This window comes from Ochlerotatus camptorhynchus, unplaced genomic scaffold, assembly GCF_037179485.1.
Source record: "Ochlerotatus camptorhynchus isolate MF236.1 unplaced genomic scaffold, CSIRO-AGI_Acam_v1.1 ptg000330l, whole genome shotgun sequence".
Taxonomy (NCBI): domain Eukaryota; kingdom Metazoa; phylum Arthropoda; class Insecta; order Diptera; family Culicidae; genus Ochlerotatus; species Ochlerotatus camptorhynchus.
Window position 1 is genome coordinate 17,115,170 of NW_027040818.1, and position 22,675 is coordinate 17,137,844.

A 22,675-nucleotide genomic window follows, 5' to 3' on the forward strand; every position below is an offset into this window, starting at 1 on the left:
TTGAAATTTTTATAGGAATTGCTACGGAAGAATTTAATAAGCCACTTATTTCACTCTAACTTTGCTTCTACTAAATTTAATATGTTGTTCCTATAGCGATGCCCAAAATACCTGTTGTTGTTACGATCAGTTTTTGAGAATATCAAGAAAGATAGAAACGCGAAAAAAAAATGACAAAATAGGGTAGATTTACAGATATATGTGCACGACAACAACGCCAATTTCATCACAATAACAACAGACTTGTTGACCATTGTCATGATAACAACATATTATCATTCAACGCTTGGACAACTGCATCCAAAGTTAGAGCAGTGTATGTGAAAATCAACCCATACTAATTCACCGAAATATCCATACAAACTTCAAATCATTGGCGCGCCCTTCAAACCTTTATCAATCTTCACCATTTTTTGCACAGGCTCCTATGTTTGGGGTTTTGAATCGAAGTGGAGGGTTTCCTATCAGAAATTCATCACTTTTCTCAAAATGAAGCACCCATCATTCAGCCAAACCCAAGTGCATCAAGTGGCAATAAAAAATCAGGCACCGTGTACAAAACCAGACTCCCGAGGGGGCTCAACGGTGCCAGTCTCTCTCGAGTGCCGCCAGAGCTGGAAAGTAATTGGAGTAGGTTCATTCCTGCTACCAACAGCAGGATTATATTTCCCCAATAGCTACAGCGCAACGCATCTGTGCTGCGGTGTCAAAGTAGATTACGCTCTGCGAATAAATAGAACACATATGAAGGAAAACTTCTCCCGTCGTCGGTCCAGAAGATCCCATTCAGGTGGAAAATTGTACGGCGATGAAAACTGACGGAATCGACTCGTTCATCCATGCCCCAGAGGAGTCATTCTGTGTCTACATAGCATTTCCAGGCTAAATTGCAAAACAATAATGTCGGAGTAGAACTTGTTCGATTTACATGAAACTTTGCATAATTGTTTGTTATGGTCAATCATTCACATTTTTGATAAAAATTCGGCCATTTTGGATCTTGTCATTTATAACACGCCATGTCTTTGACATTTCAAAAAAAATGTAGTACGAAAATTTCACTTCTGATCAACATGATGGCTGAGACCAAGTTGAAAAGAAAATAAAATCTTTCTAGGAAAAATATACACAGTCAAAATTTGTCATTATTAAGATTAAAAATTCAAAGTGTTGAAAACTTAAATATCTCAGAGTGACATTGCTAAATTATCATATATATATATATATATATATATATATATATTTAATTGCATAATTCTGAAATATTGTAAACCTTGCACACTTTTTATTATTTATTTATTTATTTATTTATTTATTTTAACAGGCTCAATCGAATAAACTTTACAGAGCCAAGTTATCTTTTGCGTTAAACATTATTAATGTCTTAAATCTAAAGTTAAAGGAATTGAACCGAATACTCGCGGTTGTCTCGAGGTTAGTGAAGATTTACAGTTTTATGGATGTGGTTTGAAATATGATTTACGAATATGAATATGAAACTGGTAGAATTTTTTTTTTGGCATCTCTCGACAGTCCCTACGATGTAATTATGCTAACGGAGACAGGATTAGACGACAGCATCAATTCCCTGCAGATTTTTGGAAATCCATTCAACGTTTTCCGCTCTGATCGTCCCCCTTTGAATAGTGACAAGCGCTGCTTTGGTGGTGCGCTCATAGCCGTTGCCGAGCGACATGGCAGCTCACGCATTGATATGAACAATGGCAGGAGGCTGGAGCAGGTGTGCTGTCGATTCCTGATGTGCAATATTTACATTTCACCGTACAAAAGCCGTAATGTCGATCTGATTGGAGAATACATCGCCACCGTTCGTGAACTCTGCGACAACGCTTCTCTTTTGACTCCGGCGAATACAGCGTTATTCGACGGTATGGACTTCTTGAACCTGAATCAAGTTAACGTGCAGCTGAATAATTTAGGTTGCACTCTCGATTTGGTGTTTGCACCCGTGGGTAGCTCTTCTGCAGTATATTCTGCTGATGATCAATTGCTGCCAGTAGATTTGCACCACTCCCACTTGTCCACTTAATATTCGCGTTGGCAAATGAATTCAAAAGAGCACTCAATTACCGCAAAATCGACTTTGATGACCTTTTCGCTTACCTGTCATCATAGTAGGGTAAATGTTGGCTTCGGCACCCATTGACTGTTTTCGGCAACCAAAATTTAAACGCTAATTTCACTATGTTTTCCCATCAACACACTTCCCTGAATGTATTCAAACGATTCTTTAGTCTTTCAGCTTCAATCTGATTATATTTGTATGACCGAGCAATCCTGTAATGCCAGATTTTTCTTCAAATGAAGCATACGCACTTCAAAATGGGGTTGATTTCTAGTTGCCGATAATAGAACAGCTGGTTAACACGCAGTTCTAATGGGAAGGTTGCCGAAGAAAAATCGTCTGCCGACAATAGTCACACTCACCTGAGAAGTTTGGAGCGTTGTAAAAACGCTTTAAAACCGTTTTGAAAAATTCTATCGATTAGAATGGATAGAGAAGCAAGCAGCAGATGAATGTAAACAAACAGACACGTCATATATGTGCGTGACGCTGAGAAAATCTTAATAGAAGTGCGGACGCTGCTTAGATTGACGAGAATACGTAAATTCCCCTAGTAGTAAAATTTACGTTTACTTTCTGGTTTTTTTATGTTTCAACATTTGGTTTAACATTTCAATTGGTTAGCCTTATTCTAATGTGATGATTGCGTTTTGCGCTAATTTACAGGGATTGTTTTCGTTTGAATCAAAAAATTTGATAACCTACCTACTTGGGCACAGGAACCTACCTAGCTACTTAAACTAGGTTGCCAAATCACGAATGATCTGGTGGCTTGATCGCAGACAGGTGACTCTGAACCTTTCCAACGTGGAAGTCTTTCGCTCCTCGAGTGTTTGAAGACCGGCCAGGTGGTGAATCTCAGAATTACGAGTTCGCGGTGGACTGTTAAGGATCATTCTGAGGATCTTGTTTTGGATCCTCTGAAGGTTTAGGTGGTGGCACTTAGCACAACTCTCCCAGATTGGCATACCATACTCAATAGCCGGCAGAATTATATGCTTGTGGACAGCAAGCTTGTTTTTGAGAGTCAGGGTGGTCTTCCTGTTTATCAGAGGGTAGAGCGACCTGATCAAGATGCAATTTGCTATCGAGGGTGAGACGGAGGTAGACTGCTTCACTCGACCATCTAATGGGAGTGCTATCAAGATGGACTTGAATTCTGAAGAAACATAATGGTTTGTGTTTTAGCTGCATTGATACAAATATTCCAGCTCTTGAAATAGTCGGACAGAAAATCCAGGCCTGATTGTAGTTTACTCGCCAGAGCACGGATCACTAGACCCTTATAGATGATGGAGGGGTCATCTGCGAACATAGACAGGATACCACCACCCAGCAGGGGAGGAACGTCTGACGTGAAAATGTTGAATAGAATAGGCCCAAGCAGGCTACCCTGAGGGACCCCTACATCAACGTTGAACTATCAGAGGGGACATTGTTCAAGTAGACCTGGAATGATCTGCCCGACAAGTAGTTTTTGATGATCTTCACGAGGTAGATCGGAAAGTTGTATCGATGCAGCTTGTACACTAGACCATCATGCCAGACATTGTCGAACGCCTTCTCGACGTCCAACAATGCCATGGCAGATGTATTGGAAACGGACTTATTCCGCTTGATTGGAACCCGAATTGCTCTTTAAGAAAGATGTTATTATCATTTGAAAATACCAGCAAACAGCTGAGTATCAACTTTTCGAATAGCCACCGGATAGTGGTCCAAACTCAGTTCCTGATAGGCGATAGGTTGAGAGATGTTATCGCCAATTTTGCTGATGAAGATGGCATGAGCTCCGAATCGACTCAACCGGGTGGGAGTGTCCGGACACAGAATGCTGTAGTGGGCTTCCTGTAGACCGTTGTACAAGATTGTGCCGTTCTGGTTTCGCCGACTATTGCCCCAGGGTTGATGCCGCCGTCGTGTTAGCTTTATGATGTCTCTTCGGAGGTCTGTGGCGGAGCCGTCCCTAATGTTGGTTTGCTTGGGGCAGTACACCACGATGATGGTGATTGGACCAAGCGATGTGCTCACCTCAACTCCGATGGCTTCGATAATTTTCAGCTCGAAGCTTGGTAGTAGCCGGCAGCTGATGTTCCGTCTCGCATCGATGGCCACTCCCCCTCTCCCGAAGCTGGTGCACCTTACGAGCCGAAAGTCGTGAAGGAAGACGTTCAGCTCGGGCTTCAAGTGAGTCTCGATGATGACGACTATATCGATGTGCCGTTCGTTAAGAAAGTCAACAAACTCGATGTTTTTGCTCTTCAAGGAGCAAGCATTCCAATTAACGATCTTCATGGCTTCACGGTCCATACTTCGTGACAAGAGACATGGCAGCATGTAGCTGTTCAGTTCGAGTCTGGCAGGTGCGCATGATGATGATGACCTCGGCTTCGAGCGTCACAAGTTCATCGACAGGTTAACCTGAGACAGCATCAGCGTATGATAAACCAGGGGCGGTGGATGAACCTGGAATTGGCTGGGCCGCAGCAGCAGCGAGACGATACTCGCAGGATTGGCTTGTTGGTTGTTGAGCGGAAGCGGGGCTAGGTTCGGAACATGTCGACGGGGCTGAAGAGCTGGGTACTGGACTCCCGTGAGTACAGGAGGCAAACGATGATTACGGAGGCGACCAAGCTGGTTGTTTATTGTAGCCTTCCGACAGATTTTCATGAACTCCACTCGCTTGGGACATCCGCGATTGGAGGCTTGGGGGCTTCCACCGCAGTTGACATACGTTGGCTCGATGTCATCATCTTGCTCACAGGCCGCAGTTGAGTGAGTTCCAGCACAATTGCCGCAGATTGACTTCATATGGTAGTTTTTGGTGCCATGGCCATAGGAGAGGCAGTTCATACACTGCGTAACATCACGATGTTATGGTTTGTAATGCTCCCAACTGATCATGACCTGAAACAGCTCATCTGAAACAAAACCACCTTCAGTGGCTTGCTCGATGGCAGATCATGCGTGAAGAAGTCCACGTTGTTGTCCTATTTGTTTGTACTCCTCCAGGCTGGAGCACATGATTTTGGTACCGATGCTGTAAAGCTTGCAGCGAGGCAGCAGCTTGTGTTTTGCCAGTTCGGCACCCAGTTTGGCAACATCCTTCACCGGCGTCAAAAGCGTGGGAATCCGCTATCTTCTTGCAATGGGAACGGCGTCACCATCGCCATTTTCTTCCGGGAGTACTGCAAACTGGTTGGCTTACAGTACCCGTTTTCTGGTCGTCGCGCTGGATGCAGTTGATTGAGACACGTTCGAAATATCATTTGCAATGATCATCGGTGCCTCAAAAAAGATGAAGAATTCATTTGCATATGGAAGCTTCTCGAGATTATCATCAGCGATCAAATTCTACGCACTACAATAAACCACATTTCGTCAGATCAACATCTCTACTAACTTGCTGGATCTTACTACTACCTGTTTTTCAGCTATGGAAAATAAAGCGCAGGTTGACGTAATCTATATGGACCTAACGGCGGCTTATAGAACGCTGTACATTAAACACGGATCTTATGTTTCATCGCCATTTACTAGCACGTCCGGTGTCCCGCAAGGAAGTAATTTGGGACCGTTACTGTTTGTGTTATTTCTCAATGACGCTGCATCTACCGTTGGCCACAAGTGCAAGCAACAATATATGTGGTGGTACGCTGCATCGAGGATTGTTTTTGTCCTGCAACGGTTGCTAAATATGTTCGTTCACTGGTGACGCTGGAACAAGCTTGTCATCAGCGATGTGATGACCTTCTATCGGTCCAAAGCCCCGATAATTTATGAATACCACATCGATGATACTGTTCTTAGCAGAGTGGATCAAGTGACGGGTCTTGGTGTCGAAGACTGAACCTTCTTTAAGATAACGAATAGTTTATTCATTATGACAACTTTGTCAGATGAATTATTAAATAAATAAATAAATAAATAAATAAATAAATAAATAAATAAATAAAAAATAGATAAATAAATAAATAAATAAATAAATAAATAAATAAATACTTACCTTCTACAACCATTTTGTTTTTTTTTATCCTGAAGAATGTGGACGTCTTAGTGGAATACCTGTATAAAAAGAGAGAGAAGGATTAGTAATTATTATTTAATTCCACTATCTTATTTGCTTATCCTTGACAGATTCGCGTATTTCATTTACAATGTGCAGACTTCTTCAGTGTCTTGTACCGAAGAAAATATAATAACATAGGTACTTTTTCAGTTAGTGGTTGAAAAATACGTATGAGCGTCATTTTTTTGATATTAAGTTTTTAAACACTTTTTCTTTTAATATAGATTTAAAAAATCTTTACTGGACTTCTTTTCCAAAATTACAGAAAACTTAAACCGTGTATATTATTCCTGGAAAAAAAAATGATGGGGTTGTGTACAAGACACGACCGCATGGTTGACGTAGACTACGTTGAGATGTTTAGTGAACTTCTCGTGCATTTTTCTTGGTATTGAATTAAAATACAGTAGACATAACTTATTTCCTCAATTTACTCCATTTCCTCTCCTTGCCATGCCAATTTCTTCACCCTTATTAGTTATTTTTCTGACTGTTTCTGGACTTTTTGTTGGGGATATTTCTGCATATGAAACACTTGTCTTTAATCCTCCGTTATAAAATATATTCTTGGATTTACACAAAGACGCTCCAACCCATTTTCAGAGGTTTAATTTTTGTTAGACTGAACTAAACACAGCACCACCCAGAAACGCGCTAATCCACTTGGTGCATGAATCTTGTAACAAACAACAATGTCAAGCTCTACTTATGTAAAATAATTTTATCCGTCCCTCTGGATCCCACTTCAACGCAGGGACAACCCAAAACCATCAAAATTCAGTTCGCCAAGCAGAATCTCACGAACACTAGCGTGTTAACTCATAGGATTTTGACAGTTCTTACAGTAATTCATCTGTAATTTGTATACAATTCATGTGCAGCTAGAGAAGACTATGTGTTGTTTGTTTAAGCAATTGAAATAATTAATTTGAGCACCCACAAGCTGACAATTCCATTGAAGATTTCTATTAAATTAAATACAAACACCCTAAAACTACACCGAGTAATGAAATTGTATGAGACAAGCGAGATCATCATTACTTTTCAGAGAGGATTTAGTTTTTTTCCTTGATTTTTAAAGAAATTCCCTAAGATTCCCTGATTTCCAGTACTAAAATGGAATACTCTGATTTTCCAGGCAGTCGACACCCTGCAAGAATCGAACTAGCCGCCTCCGGCTTGGTAATATCGTTCCTTAACCGACAAGGCTTTAACAACCCTGATTTTGACAGACGCCATCACTTGTTATATATTGCCCTTCTAGCAGTCGAACTTATTATTAAATGCCCTAACGCGACTGGTTTTTTTTCCGGTGTCTTTTTTTCATGGAATTTATTTATAAAAAAAAGTTCTGTAAAACAAGTGAACCTCTCCGCCATAAATGTTGTGGGACAAAATTACTTAATTTTTTTCAGTTGTGTTTTTTTATCAGAAGACTTGATTTGGAATTTTGGTTCATATGTCAGCAGAGTAGGTGAGGAAGGGGTATAACGATCATACGGGGTGATTTAAGCATCTCTGTTCTCCAATTTGGAGGACAACCATAATAAAAAAAATAATCATGCGTCATAATTCTGTACTTTCCAGCATGCTCGTAGAACCATTGCAAAATATTATGTATAATGGTTTTACACTTCCGGTCGTCGTTAGTTTATGGTAGGGGAAATGTTGACTTCGGCAATACCTTAACCTATTATCGTCAGGGGGTAAACAACGTCATTGAAAGCTCAATTTTGGCATATGGATACATTTTTTTTTTCAGAGCATCTATTGGCCAAATTTGAGTGCTCTAGATCTTTGTTTACCCCTTGCGATAATAGGTTAAGGTATTGCAGAATCCGAAATTTCCTCTAGGTATCTGTTTATTTTTCCTTGCATTAGTGTTTACGAGTGTAGGTCAATGGACACGGAAATGGAAAAGGGTGCTCATTATGACCCTTCCTCTCGTGTCTATAGGATACTGTAACTTTTCTCAAATCAAACATTTGGTTTCCAATTAGTAGGTGCTTAATACAACATTAATTAAAAATTGGGAGGATTCAGTAATAAAATTTCAAAGACAGAGCAGAAGCTCGTATACAGGTTCTCTACCTGTTAATTTTTTTGTAAGTAAACATCGTAGTTACGTGTCGAACGTATACAGTACCAAAGGTTGTTGAAAATTAATTTGAATTTCCTATCTCGAGTTGAAGGACCTTCTCCAGCGTCACAACCAGTAGATGGTGACGCATGACCTCTGACTGCTTTTTTGTTGGCCCGATATAACCAAGCTCTCTCTGCAGTGGTGTTGGGTCCTTTTCGTAGAACCGTCTGCCTGACGATCCTTCGCGCGCATCCGGTAATTACGCTTGTAGTTTGCAGTCATACGTTGAGACATAGCATTAATTCACTGTTCCACAATTTCTCAATAATCGCTTATTTTACTTCCAAGAAGTTTCGTTATCACACAAGCGCTCCAAAGTCCCTCATTTTATATATTCTATATATATATATATATATATATATTACATATATTTAAAATCCGCCTATTCCTGATTTGCTCCTGCTTCTGCCTACCACGCCGTCCGAATCTTTGACGAGTGGAGAAACGACAGTAGAGCTCTTATATTGTTTATCAGGCTCAAGCAAAACGATGCGCAACAAAATGGTACTCGATTATGACGACTTGGTTTGGGGAGAACGTTTATTTAATGAAAACAGTGTTAAAATTATCACATTTTATTTGTACACTTTTCAACAGTTTTTCATGGAAAAGTAGAAAAGCATTTAAAGGTGCAGATTGTGAGGGTTACTTCCTATCGATTGGTGTATTTGGATTTTAATTTCATCTATAAATGACAAGGTTATAAGCCTTCACAACCTTACACCTTTTCGTGACGGTCGCAATTTAAGATTTTAGATTTACCCCCAGTACCATCCCGTAAGACGTAGTCCACGGCAAAAAAATTGTCCAAAAGTTATTTCTAGTAAAGCAATTATTTATTCCCAAAACTTTATGTCAGACATCACATCGATTTGAAGTGGCGTTTGCGAGTTATAATTGATTGAAAATATCAAATTTGCCATTTTAATTTTTCTTTTGATGAAATTCAAAATGGTCGAGTTTGAGCACAAATATAAATGACCGACCATAACAAACAATTGTGCAAAATTTCATGCAAATCGAAGAAAGTCGCATCATATCGATTCGTCATTTGGTGTGGAACTGCTCTACAATATGTGTAAGTGTGTATGTGAGTTGTTCAAAATTGAATTACGAACAGCTTGTGTCTCGCACTCGATTCAAGGTGTAACAAGTGAATATCAAAGACACCCGGCACTCGTCCCATATTTGTAAGTGGAATCCTCTGTGATTGATTTATTAACACTCACGAAATGGCACACGTGTGCCGCGCTCGTCGTAATGCTGCGCGTGGGTTTTCAAAGCGCTTCAGTTTTGCTTTGAACTATATGGACGGTGATCCAACAGGGTGACAGAGAATCCACCTTGAGGGATCATCAAACAGTCAATTTCAATTTCGCTTGATTGGCAAGTGGATGTGGAAAATTTGTGGCACTGTAAAAGTTTAGAGAAATCAACCAAATCTTACAACACTTATGTCACTCAAATCCTGGGACGCTTCGGTGACGGGATGAATAAGTGCTAAATTAATGGCCTTTGATCAATGATGGCGAATGTAATTTTTTTGTAAAACCATCGTCCGGAGCGAAGAAATGTCTGTACATTTCAAGCAAATAGCGGAGATAGAGAATAAACCAAATTTCGCAGCCCATTCTTTTTTAAACAGTTTATAGTAATTAAATTTTAGCTTGCGTGTGACAGTAAATTATCAACTCCGTCATTTACGCATAACTTTAACGTCCATGTCAATGAGTGGTTAGTATTCATTCTTTTCCTTTAATTGCAAATGCAATAAACATCAAATAAATTCAGCAATTAGCCAAAAAAACACTAAATTAAACATACAATAAATCTATGTCGCGCATGTACACAAATGTTCTGTCGCTGGCAGAAAACAATTCACAAATGTTTCGACTTTTTTTCCGCTTGGATTTTTTTTGTGTGTGTCTTCACTATGGTCATTATGGTTTCACCGAAAATAACCCAACATGATCGCAGAACCATTAATATTTAGAATACATATTCAGTTAAAATAAAATCAATGGTTTTATTCAGTGTTGGATTTTCGTAGAAAATAATCAACAAGCAAGCAACAGCGGATGATGTGACAAGCTGTGATATCGTAGCTACGAATATCAAGCTAACAAAACTCACCAGCAGCGTTGCCAGGTCATTTTGATAAAAATCTGGACCAGTTGAAACATAAAATCTGGAAAAATCTGGAAGGCTTCAAAAATCCTGTTTTTTAACATAATGCTATTGAAATCAAAATGTTTATGAATTAAATGTTCAAATAATTTATATAAAACAAATAACTTGTTAGCATTGCTTAAATCGGCCAACATTGAACGCGTTATTGGGACGTTACTAATGGATATTTTTGGTTGCTATTGAAAATTTAGTCGATTGCTGAATTAATGTATGGGCCCAAATTAAGGACACTTAGGCCGACATTACCTGCATTTCCCCTAGTAGGCATTTTATTTTAAAGTAAAATTTACCAGGCTGAAGTGGAAATCAAAGCCTAACATCGTGGTATTCACACACAGTTTACCTAAACTACAGGTTCCATCATACTTCTTTTCTGGATTCCCCTAAAATAATCTTGATAATATCCTAACGTTTTCAGTAACATTCTAAGAGTTCTCTTGTTATCTCTTATAAATCACTCTCGGATTCCACAATTCCCTCAAACTAGCAACAATTCCCAAAAATTGACATAATTTTGTTTTAATCTTTCTCTATGAAATTCCATTAGAATATTATTAATAATTTCCTTGTCACACTCTTCAGAATGACCGGCACACTATGCTCAGACTTATCCGATAATTCCCTTTGAGCTCAGAGTTGTTTTTAGAATCCTTTTCAGTATTTGCTAAGTAAATACTCAAATACTTTGCCAAAATGGCATCCCAGAAATTGCCAGATGTTTCGTTTTTCTCTTAAATTTCTTAAAATGTTATAAAAATGAATCTCCATAGAAGCATTGAACAGAATTCCATTGAAATTATTCTCACGATTCGTATCAGCATACTCCTTAAGTTTCATCATACGAACTTTCTTTGATTTCTCTTCCGAATTCTATTTCCATTCTTCACAATATCTCCATGCAATTGTCATATGAGTTTTAAAAAAATACAACTGACACTGTCTTCAACCAGAGGTTGCACAGACTGAAAAGTTAACACAAGAAAACTGACAACACACCACACCCAGTAGACAAGTAGGGAAATTTTCAGGTTGCGAAAAGTTCCACTGGCTGGAGCGGGAATCGAACCCTCACTTCGTCGTGGCACTCACAATACACCTGAAGGACGGGTGACACCGTACGACCACGAAGCTTACAAAGATGGATGGAACTCTACTCAGAATTAACTCCTTTGATTTAGCAAAGAATTTGCCTCACACTTCACTGTAAACTATTTTCAGCATTACCTTAAAATTTTGAAATTTTAGGGCAATTCAGAATTCTAAAGAAATTCAGACTGCTGTAACTCAATATTCACAGGTACTTAAAAAAATGCTAAAAATTATCAGATGCCTTTCCAATTTTCTTTATGAAATATCCTCAAAAATCTCACAAACATACTTCAAAGTCCTGGTAGCTGTCTATTTAGATTCAAAAGCCTTGCTAATTTTCCAAGGCTGAATTTATTGTTTTCAATCCTGAACAGTTTTCGATTTCTCAAGATTAACAAATTATAAAAATTCCTCCATATTTAAATTTTGATTTTTTTTTTCAATATAGAAAATAAATAATAATTCCAATTAAACAAACATTTAGGCCCACTATTTTAAAAAGTTTGAAGATTTTTTTCAGCGAATAATATTTAGAAAATGGTTCCATTTTCATGATTCTGCAATCCATTAACATGCAAACATGTTGTAACAATTCCATGTACGATGTTGTAATATTTTCCAACGTTGATGGCCTTTCATAATTAAAGAAGCAGTTTTTATTTTTTGATTAGAGTGTGAATCAATTGCAATTATATTTTTGAAGCAACATGTTTGAAAAATCTGGGAAAATCTGGAAATATACGTGATCTGTCTGTGTATATGGCCGGATGAACGAAAATCTGGAAAATCCAGATAAATCTGGAATACTGGCAACACTGCTCACCAGCTACAATTCTAACCAAACCATGGAGAGTTTTAGTTTCATGATGTTTGCTTTACATCCGAACGCGGCCCGAAACTACCGCCACTGCTGGCAGCAGTAGCTTCGTGTCTGCCATCGATAAAGAGTAAAGAGAAATAGCAAACTCCGCTTTCTCTTTATAAGAAGACGATGTGCAACGGAATCATTTTTTGATTCAACTCTCAGCTTGATTTTTGCATGTTGTGAATAGTCTCGCAATATCAAAGGAGCTTGTTCCAATATCACGCGTGATATTGAGAGCGTATGAGAGCGGAAAAATATTATTTGATTGATGATTTTGCCAACACTGATTTTATTTGTGGTTGAAAAGAATAATCGGAAAATTATTCGAAGGAAAACAAATTATCGATTAGCTCAAATCGGACATCCCTAGTAGCCATATAGTGGCATGCATTCAAGCAAGCTAGGAGGTGCTGAAAATGAATCTTTATGACTGGATCTTATGGATATAAACAGAGCTGAGGTTCATGGACTGCAGTTAATTTACTTAGGTGAGCCAGTAAAATGCAATGACGAGTTACCCAAAACAACTGGTTGCCTGTTTGACAAGCAATGTTTGCAGGAAATCACATAAAATTTGTATCTTTGCGAAAGAGGGAGTTACATTTTCGTTGAAACAACCACAAACCTATTAAAATCGATTTATTTGTAAGCGCACATTAGTACAATACCAATGCCATTCCAAGCGATTGATCAACATTGCTGCTGCAGAGCCATACAATTGCTCTGCTGCTCCGGTTACGGTACGGCCTTAATTCGAGATCATTCAACCAAATCGTAAAGCCATTGATCCGGATTGGCTTATTTGCACACCCATGCATACTGTATTTGACTTGTTCAGCCTCTGTCTGATATGATAAAATCCCATCCCGGCCAATCTGCAAGTGGTATGCATCACAGACGTCTCATCGGTGACAATGTTGTCAATTTGCGTCCCAGGTCCTTTACCCAAGGTGGGAGATTCAGATACCTCTGCAGGTGCACTTTACTCAACATCCACCCACAGCCAACAATTGAACGGGTTTAATCCTCTCTCGCTGACTGCAGACCATCTGTGCTTCGCCGTGTTTGTGTGTGTGTGGACATGTGTTTCCGCATCAACACCCTTTACCGTAATCCAACTAAACAGGAATTTGCTCCACCTCCCCGTCTTTCCCAGATGAAGCAGATTGGTTCGTAGCCGAAAATGTAATAACCATCCCAAGCATTCCGTTCGATCCGAATAGGAACCAGTCTAACCCCCGCCATGATTCACGCATCATCACATTCCGGTCATCATCAGTTGGTCGCTCGCCGGCTGACAACAACTCTGTTTACATTCAGGATTAATTGAATTTTCCCCCTGTGTTTTCTTTCTCCCGTCCACAGGCGTTTGGTCACCGCACAACCGTTCGACCGAGGTTCTCACCAAAGCAGAACTAGCCGAACGAAGCAAACCCGGCAGCAACGGTGAAGCGGTGCAACCCGTGTGGACACCCCGTAGCGCCCCGCCATCCCCGGTCAGCGAACGCCGCGAGTTCCGCCCGATCGGATTCGAATCTCCCACACCGACGCGACGGATCCTTCAACCGCCTTCGTCCCGTGCCGAAACGCCACAAGTGCCTGCCCCGTGGACCACATCCTCCGGCTACGAGAGACCGGTTGAGTTCAGCTCCACTCCACCGACAGCGGCACGACCCTCGGCCGAAGGTCCCCCACCACCGTCTGCGGAAGGTCTTCGAAGACACCAGCACCCACTGCAAACGTCCAGCTCACTGCCCACCATCGGACCACGGGACGGCTGCGTTACGCCAACCCACACCGTCCGGTTTGCACCCCACTCGAAACCGGCTGCGGCGGCACCGGCCAGTCCGACCATCAATACGATACTTAAGAACAAGGGTAAGTTTCGGGGGCTTTTTGGACACGATCTCACGTTTTTCTCTATCTGTGTGTGTGTGTAAATGCAAAAATCGAAGCAAAATGTACTTATTTCGGAGGTTCACCCAAAAAGGTTGATGGATTTATTTCACTCTTTTCTATTCTACTCACTTTCTTTCCTGGGACACAAATCGCACAAATCAGATGTGCGTGCTGGGATAAGGTCTTGCTTTCGGGTTTGAAATTGCCTGTAAACGGTCACAAATCACCGGGTGTTTGTGTGGGATTTGCGTGGTAAATTGAGTTGCAGTACATTTTGGAACGCACCATTTCTGTTTATAGTCGGTAGCATCGTATGCGGGAATTACAATTGGGGTAAATGTGATAACATTTACGTACTACAATCGATACAATATACCACCAGTATGGCAAGAATAATCACATGAATACTGTACATTGAGGTTCCACATAAACGAGTCAAATTTTATGGAGACGCCTGGTTATTAATTTTCCTGTGGTCTAGCGACCTATGTAGTAGAGAGAGAGAGGCTGTGATATACACGGAGAACCAAAACTACCCAACGGTTGAGTTATTTAAACTTACTTTTGAGTTGATGCCTCTCACTTGCTCTCTTGTTGTTGTCAAAAACGAAAAAGCAAAACAATCCAAAATTGAGTTCTAATCACCCAACTCGACAGTTCCGTGCGCCAAGTTAAAATTGAGTAAGTTGTAGAAAACTCAGTTTTGAGTAGTTTTAACTTGACGTTGAGTGAAAACAACTTTAAAGTAAGTAATCCTGTTTACATGTGAGTGAATGACAACACCTCAAAATTGAGTTGGCGCACGGAACTGCAAACCAGAGACGTTGAATAGAGACACGCAGAAACTGAAGCAGTGCTGTGCATTATCATTACGGTTATTGTCCCTTGACGGTCATCCTCGCATAACCGTCACATCTCAAAACTGACGGTCAACTAGCATATCACTTGGAAACACCTCTACCTCACTAGACCGTCTTCATAAAAGCCAGTTAGATTAAATGAGAAGAAGAGAGTAGCAAAATCGTTCACTCACTGATCATTACTGTTGGGCATTTATGAGTGGGAAGTGAGAATAATGCTCCCTCGTTTTCCTGTTCTTGCTAAAAGTTGTTAAGTTCAAAACATACGAAACATTTTGAAGAAAACGTTGGATTTTCATTTTACTTGTAACAAATAAATATGTGGGTCTGTTACGTTACAATGCAGAAAAATATCCATTTATCTTCAAAAATGCAATTTTTTAATTTGCAAATAAAAGCCACTGTTCCATCGGAAATATCAATTCTCTTTTACCTACGCGTCTCAAAACTGACACAACTCACAATTGACAAGCTCACTAGAATTTTACTGTCAAAACAAATATCTTTTCAACAGCTGGACCTTCGACAAAATCAATGCGAAACCGAGATTTTTGTCAGTGCGGACCACAACCTGAGTTGGGTTTTTGAAAGCAAACGAAAAAACTGACGATTGTCAGAAGACAAGCAGATCCAATCTTGATACCCGATCCAGGTTGGAACTGAATAAAAAAAAGAATTCGCTATTAATTTTAGCGAAGATTTACTGAAATACAATGCGTTTCCTTACGGACTCCAAAGTAACCATTTGAAGTTTTCTTTGCTGATGGATACCAATGGTTGCTTTGATTGTTGAAACCTCAAGTGAAGAAAATGTGCAGACCAACAATTGCAACAGGTAGGGGAAATTCGCCTCTTCCCGATTGTGTTTTAGGTTTGTGAATGTAGGTTTCGTTTCGCGAGAAAATGGTTATGATACGATTGTATAACGCAGGATAAGACTTTTTCCTTGATATATCACAGCTGTCGCCTTATCCGTCATTTTGGAAGAGGAATGACCGTCATAACCGTATTTATGCTCGAAATGAGATGACGATCAATTTATATGTCTATTTATTTTTCCTCGGTGATATGATGGTATCACATGACAGATGTTAGTGGTATTGCGAATGAGTGAGAAAAGCAAAACAACGATATCTCACGGTTGTTGTGTCATACTGGTGAGAAGTTTTAAGGAGAGAGGGTTCTCTGTTGTTAGGAATCTCTTTTGTCAAACTAAAGGCTGTCAGTACCGTGATGCAACTCAGCACTGGACTGAAGCAAAAAGAACCAAACGAACCGTCAAACACTGAACCAAACGAGCAAAGTAAATAAATATTACTGTTCGCTCAATCCACCAGAAAGGAGTATTGTCCTCAATGATGGAAATAGTGTGTAATTATTTTCACAAAATATTTGTAAGTGAAAAAAAAACAATTTTGAATCGGAACGTTTGATTTTGTTTTATGGCAATAGAAATGTTTGCGCTGCTAGCAAAACAGAAAAATATGACAAAAGTTATAATGTCATAGAGCGAATGTCATACTTATTTGATTGAACTTTGTACGACTCATGGATTCTTAGCCTAAAGGTAAGGAAACGCTCAGTATTTTTTATCCTGATATCATGACAGTCTTCAAACATATTTGTGCTTTCATAAGACCACCCAATTTGGCAGCAACGTTATTATTGGATGTGATGGTAAGTGATATATTGTCGTGGAATATTCTTTCCAAAGCAACGAAGAAAACGTAGACATTTTCGTTGATATACAGCAATAATGCTTCGCCAGTATAATCCTTCAGTATAGTAAACTTCGAGTATGAATTTAAGATAGCACTGCTTGATATACAGGGTGATTCAGAATAACTGTCACCGATTTCACAAATATGCAATTCTCAATGGGTAAAATGGGTATATGTTCAAGTATTTTTGTTTTAAGTGTGTACAAATATCAGCTTGCATTGATAGTAGGATTTGAAATTTCATTCGTTTGTGATTTCAAGCCGCCATTGACGTCAAAATGGAGAATGGCATAAATCTTTACAAAAATCGTGTGTTATCTTTTAGAAACTGAAATCTCTTCGAAAGAATGTAACATTTATTTTTGCATCATTATAGAGGTACAAAGGAACCATGCTTGGAAAATCCATTCAATATCAGAGCTTAAACGCATCACCAGGACTCAAAAAGTGCTGGAACTAAAGCGTGCGTGCCAGCTGTGGTTAATTTTCATGACAAATGTGGCTGATAATTAAGGTAAAGGGAGAGAGATTTGCAATAAACTATGCTTAGTTGAAGATTATATATGTAGAATATCTGGAATATAATGATATCAAAAATTCATGCAAGCGTTCAATCGTTATGACCATTTCAAAAAGGGATAGTTATTCCGAATCACCCTGTACATGACGAAAAACAAGCTTCGCAAACGGTCTAGTTCATGGCGACGCTCCGTAGAATATATCCACCGATATGATAAATTTGATTTCTTTCAGAGTTGTCAGTTGGTCATCACTCACAACTTACTTTTGAAGATCGTTACTTACTGAAGCCGTTTCCTGCCATGTGTATGCTGTAAAGTCCGTCAGTCATAGTCTATCATCGTATTCATACGATGTGTTTGGAATTTCTGACGTGAATACGCCTGTTTAATTGAAACATAGCGATCGATTCAACCTCTGGTGATGAATAATAGAACTTCAAAAAGAGTGTTGTGAGCAGAATTTGTTGCCGTGAGTCATAGGAAGTGGAACACTTTTTATCTTTCCCTCATAAATAGATTCATCTGAGATGCTCCAAAACTTAATCTACAGTCGAGAAATTTAATTCTATATCGTTTTTGCAAGGATCCTGCTGGTGCTCAGGAATATTTTTGCTGAGAAAAATATAAAATGAGAATAGTGCATTAGTTGGTATGATCTTCCCGATTTCTAGTGTGTGAATAGTTGAAGTACAAATCGGTTCAGATCAGTGGAAAATCGTAAAGTAAGACAATTACCGATATAAATTGGCAAGATGTTCAATGAAAAATGCTTTAATTTGCGTTGTAAAAAATCCTCATTCTGATGTAAACAAACGGTTTGGTTGACGTTTCCTCTCGAACTTGCCTGGTGCCCTCAAATTGTTGGTGCATTAAAAAAGCCTATTGGGAAACTGATAGCAGTTTTAATTTAATTAAATTTAATTTAAATTTTAATAAAATTAAATTTAATTAAATAATAATTCTTGAACTGCAGAGCTGTTGGTATTTTTTGCTTAAACCTAAGCAAAGAAAATATATGTTCGTTACAATCTTGTGTGAACCTGGCTGTCAAGACGAACTAGTAGTGTATGATAGTCTCCATTTTTATTCAGTTCCGGTCGAACGTTCTAAAGGGTGATACGGTCAAAATTTGGTCAATATCAACTTGACGTATTTCTTTCAATTTTGCATTTAAAAAACCTGAACACCCCTCATTTTGAAGGTGTGTGTGTGTAGAATGTTGCTCCTATTTTGATTTTGGAATTCACTCTTCAGTTGTCAAAATGCCGTCCAAGCAAGAAGAGCAGCGTATCAAAATTTTGCTCGCGCATCGCGAAAATCCGAGCTACTCGCACGCAAAGTTGGCAAAATCGCTAAAAGTTGCCAAATCAACCGTTACAAATGTAATTAAAGTGTTTGGGGAACGTTTGTCGACAGCCAGGAAGTCTGAATCGGGGGGAAATCGAAAACCGGAAGCCGCTGAGACGACAAAGAGAGTTGTCGGTAGTTTCAAGCGAAACCCTAACCTCTCTCTCCGAGGTGCCGCAAATAAGCTGGGTGTATCGTCTACAACCGTGCATCGAGCCAAAAAACGAGCCGGACTATCGACTTACAAGAAGGTAGTGACTCCAAATCGCGATGATAAACAAAATACGACGGCCAAAGCGCGATCCCGGAGGCTGTACACGACGATGCTGACGAAGTTTGACTGCGTGGTAATGGACGACGAATCCTACGTCAAAGCCAACTACAAGCAGCTTCCGGGACAGGAGTTTTATACGGCAAAAGGAAGGGGAAAGGTAGCAGATGTTTTCAAGCACATGAAACTGTCAAAGTTCGCAAAGAAATATCTGGTTTGGCAAGCCATCTGTACCTGTGGCTTGAAAAGCAGCATTTTCATAGCTTCCGGGACTGTCAACCAAGAAATTTACGTGAAAGAGTGTTTGAATAAACGTCTGCTGCCTTTCCTGAAGAAACACGGTTGTTCCGTACTGTTTTGGCTGGATTTGGCATCTTGCCATTACGGTAAAAAGGCCATGGAGTGGTACGCCGCCAACAACGTGCAGGTGGTTCCCAAGGACAAGAACCCTCCCAACACGCCAGAGCTCCGCCCAATTGAGAAATACTGGGCTATTGTCAAGCGGAACCTAAAGAAGACCAAAAAAACTGCTAAGGGCGAGCAGCAGTTCAAGGCAAACTGGCTTTCTGCGGCGAAGAAGGTGGACAAGGTGGCTGTACAAAATCTGATGGCAGGGGTCAAGCGTAAGGCCCGGCAATTTGGATTTGGAAAAGCGGAAGCCTAACTGAATATTTTTCCTGAATTTTATACTAATTGAACTTGAAAAAGAAATTTAATTTGATTTTTTAAATAAACGATTTCACCGATTTACACGCGTTTTCCCTTGACCAAATTTTGACCGTATCACCCTTTATTTCTAATGATTATCCTGATTTTCAAATATACATTGCCTGTTTTATTGTGTTCAATAGAAAGACGGCAAATGATCTGGCAGTGAAAAGAAAATTTGTCCTATTCCATTTCTCATATCACCAGGATTGTTTGGGATTTATGTCGGATATTATTATACTTTTTCTGATGTTTTTTTTTTAGAATATGTGCATCAATAAATAAAGAAATATTATAAGATTTCTATTTATTCTATAGTAATACATAATTGATTTTATCTTATAAGAAAATCTTTTGTAAACAACTATAAACAAATCTGATACTGGAATCCACCGGTAAATGCCATCGAAAAATACATGTAACTTCTACGTGATAATCCAGTGACGTTTGGGTCCAATAAAATGAGTACCCCTACATGATAATCACGTAGCTCTTACGTGAAAAGTATGATGGAAAAAATCTACGTATGTTTCCACGTAGCATTGACGTGAACATTATTTTGAGTGTACCAAACTCTAACGAAGACTAATGCGAGGACTAATTGAGTGGTTCAAGTTCTGCCAATTTACGACAAAAATCAAAAACCGTTATACGACATATCAAACTTTATTCACTCAAAATAATGTTCACGTCAATGCTACGTGAAATCATACATAGATTTTTTCCATCGCACTTTTCACGTAAGAGTTACGTGATTCATACATGGAAGCACTCGTTTCAGTGAGAGAGATGGTTACTGGATTATCACGTAGAAGCTACGTGATTCTGTCGATGGAATTTATAATCGTCTCCTATGATTTTAATTTCGTTGTAAATAAAATGTATCATTGATTTCGCATTACAAATGATTCTATAGTATTCATTGATTCCAATACATCTTTATTACGGTCAATATATACACAGGAGGAACATAAATTCGAACGGGAAAAGTAACGGAAATTTGGATACAACCATATGATGTAAGGGAGCTTAACTCGCATTCATGCTCATGGTACTTTTTGCCGGTATATACTGAAACTAAAAAACAAACTTAAAAGTTATTCTATACATAATTTGTTTAGTTATGTATATCATACTTCCAACACGAAATTGTTCCACGCAAATAAATAGGTAACACAATTATCTAGATTTTCACTGGTATCTAAACATGTACATTGCAATGCCACCATATTGTGTAGCATTATGAGTGAGTCACTCATTTATTTTTTTCATATGTGACAATCACATAGGGTTTACGTGAAATGCACATAGAATTTGTGTATGTGTAAATCACGTACATTTCATTAAAAAATCTACCGACTTCGAAGGAAATTTCCGTTGATGCATATCTGGTATCATGTAGACTTTACTTGTGTCACGTAAAATTGACAGAAGCGGGAATAGAGTAACTCTATTATTATTATTATTATTTATCTTTATTAGGGAGGCTTTCAGCCTTGGGCTGGTTCGCCTCCACCTGAGTGACTCTATGTGATTTTTCACGTAACAATAACGTGTGAATTATTTTGAGTGTAGTTTTTCAAAACTCGGCGGGTAATGACCTTGTTGAGATGCCACGGTTACATTGGCCATCCCGGAGAAGTGGCCAATTGTCAATAAGAATTTTAACTCGTCGTGCGACTCATCAAGCTTCATGATGTTACAAATTTTCGCTAGAGAAGGCCTTATTGACAGTCCACGGTTACACTCCTTCCTGGGCATGTTCCGATCTATATGAAATTTGACTTCATTCGAGTTGTTTGCAGATGGACGACATTTTAGTTCTGAGTTCGTCTTTTCAACTTTAGTACATTTGAGATTTTAATTATTATTTAAGTTCCTAGTCCTATCAGGCCTGTTTTAGAGAACGACCACCTTGGTGGGATTGGTTTATTGAGTGCCAAATGTGTTCAGATGCCATTTATATAATGAATAGTGACGCAAGTTTTGAATGCGAGAACATCATCGATATTGATACGCTTCATGTTGAAAAATGGCCATTGCCCTTAAGGGATCGGAACATTTCTAGGGGCACCGGAACATGCCCGAAAGACCCTATATGACCATGGACTCTCAAGAAGGTCATTACCGTGGCGGACCGAAATCCACGCACCTAATAAATTAATCAAAATTCGTACATTTCATTCAAAACGCCTACTTTTTTAATGAGGTGAACGGATTTCGATGGGTTTTGGTTCGTGTCAAGAATTGGCCATTTCCCCGGCAGTACCGGAACATGTCCGGAAGGGCTACTGTAACCGTGGACTGTCAAAGATTTAGAAATTATCTTTTTAGAGCTAATTATATTTTCAAATCTATGCAAATTTAGACGTTAGGCACGCAAATATTAACACTTATGCATGAAAATAAAACCAAACTCATGATTTTCTGGATAGATTTTCTAAAAAATCAATTATTCAAAATTTACATCAAATACACGTAAATGCCTCAACATGGGGTTACTCAAAATAACTAGGATAGGCAAATTTTTGGTCAACTTTGGAGTGTTGTAACTTCGTCAAATATGATCCGATTTTAAATCTTCCAAGAGCATTTGACTGGAAAACTAATATTGTTTTACGATGTAACTACGAAAATAATCCTGGTCACCGGATACGGGAGATATTCCGGGTTTCCGGAGGGCTTGTCTAACTTGCTAAATTTTTGGTGAAATTTTATATATGATGCTGGTTAAATATCTATATTTTTAGTAAATACAACGAAAGAAAAACCATTTCTAAAGCGAATCATATGCCAAGAACTAAAATCGACTTATAATCAACCGAGATATGGCCATTTCCCTGGAATCGGTTCCAGACTTTCGATAAACTTTAAATGCATCATTGAGCACATTGGCCACTCTCGGA

At 39.1% G+C, this 22,675-nt stretch overlaps 1 protein-coding gene across 9 annotated transcripts in view; it reads left to right on the forward strand.

Annotated features, from left to right (window-relative positions):
- CAP overlaps nucleotides 1-22,675 on the forward strand; it is a 401,038-nt gene that overhangs the window by 222,430 nt on the left and 155,933 nt on the right. For all 9 annotated transcript variants that reach the window (XM_065230341.1, XM_065230338.1, XM_065230337.1 and 6 more), the window contains one exon: nucleotides 13,808-14,320. In XM_065230341.1, coding sequence (XP_065086413.1) covers nucleotides 13,808-14,320 — 513 coding nt within the window. The remainder of the gene's footprint in view (nucleotides 1-13,807; nucleotides 14,321-22,675) is intronic.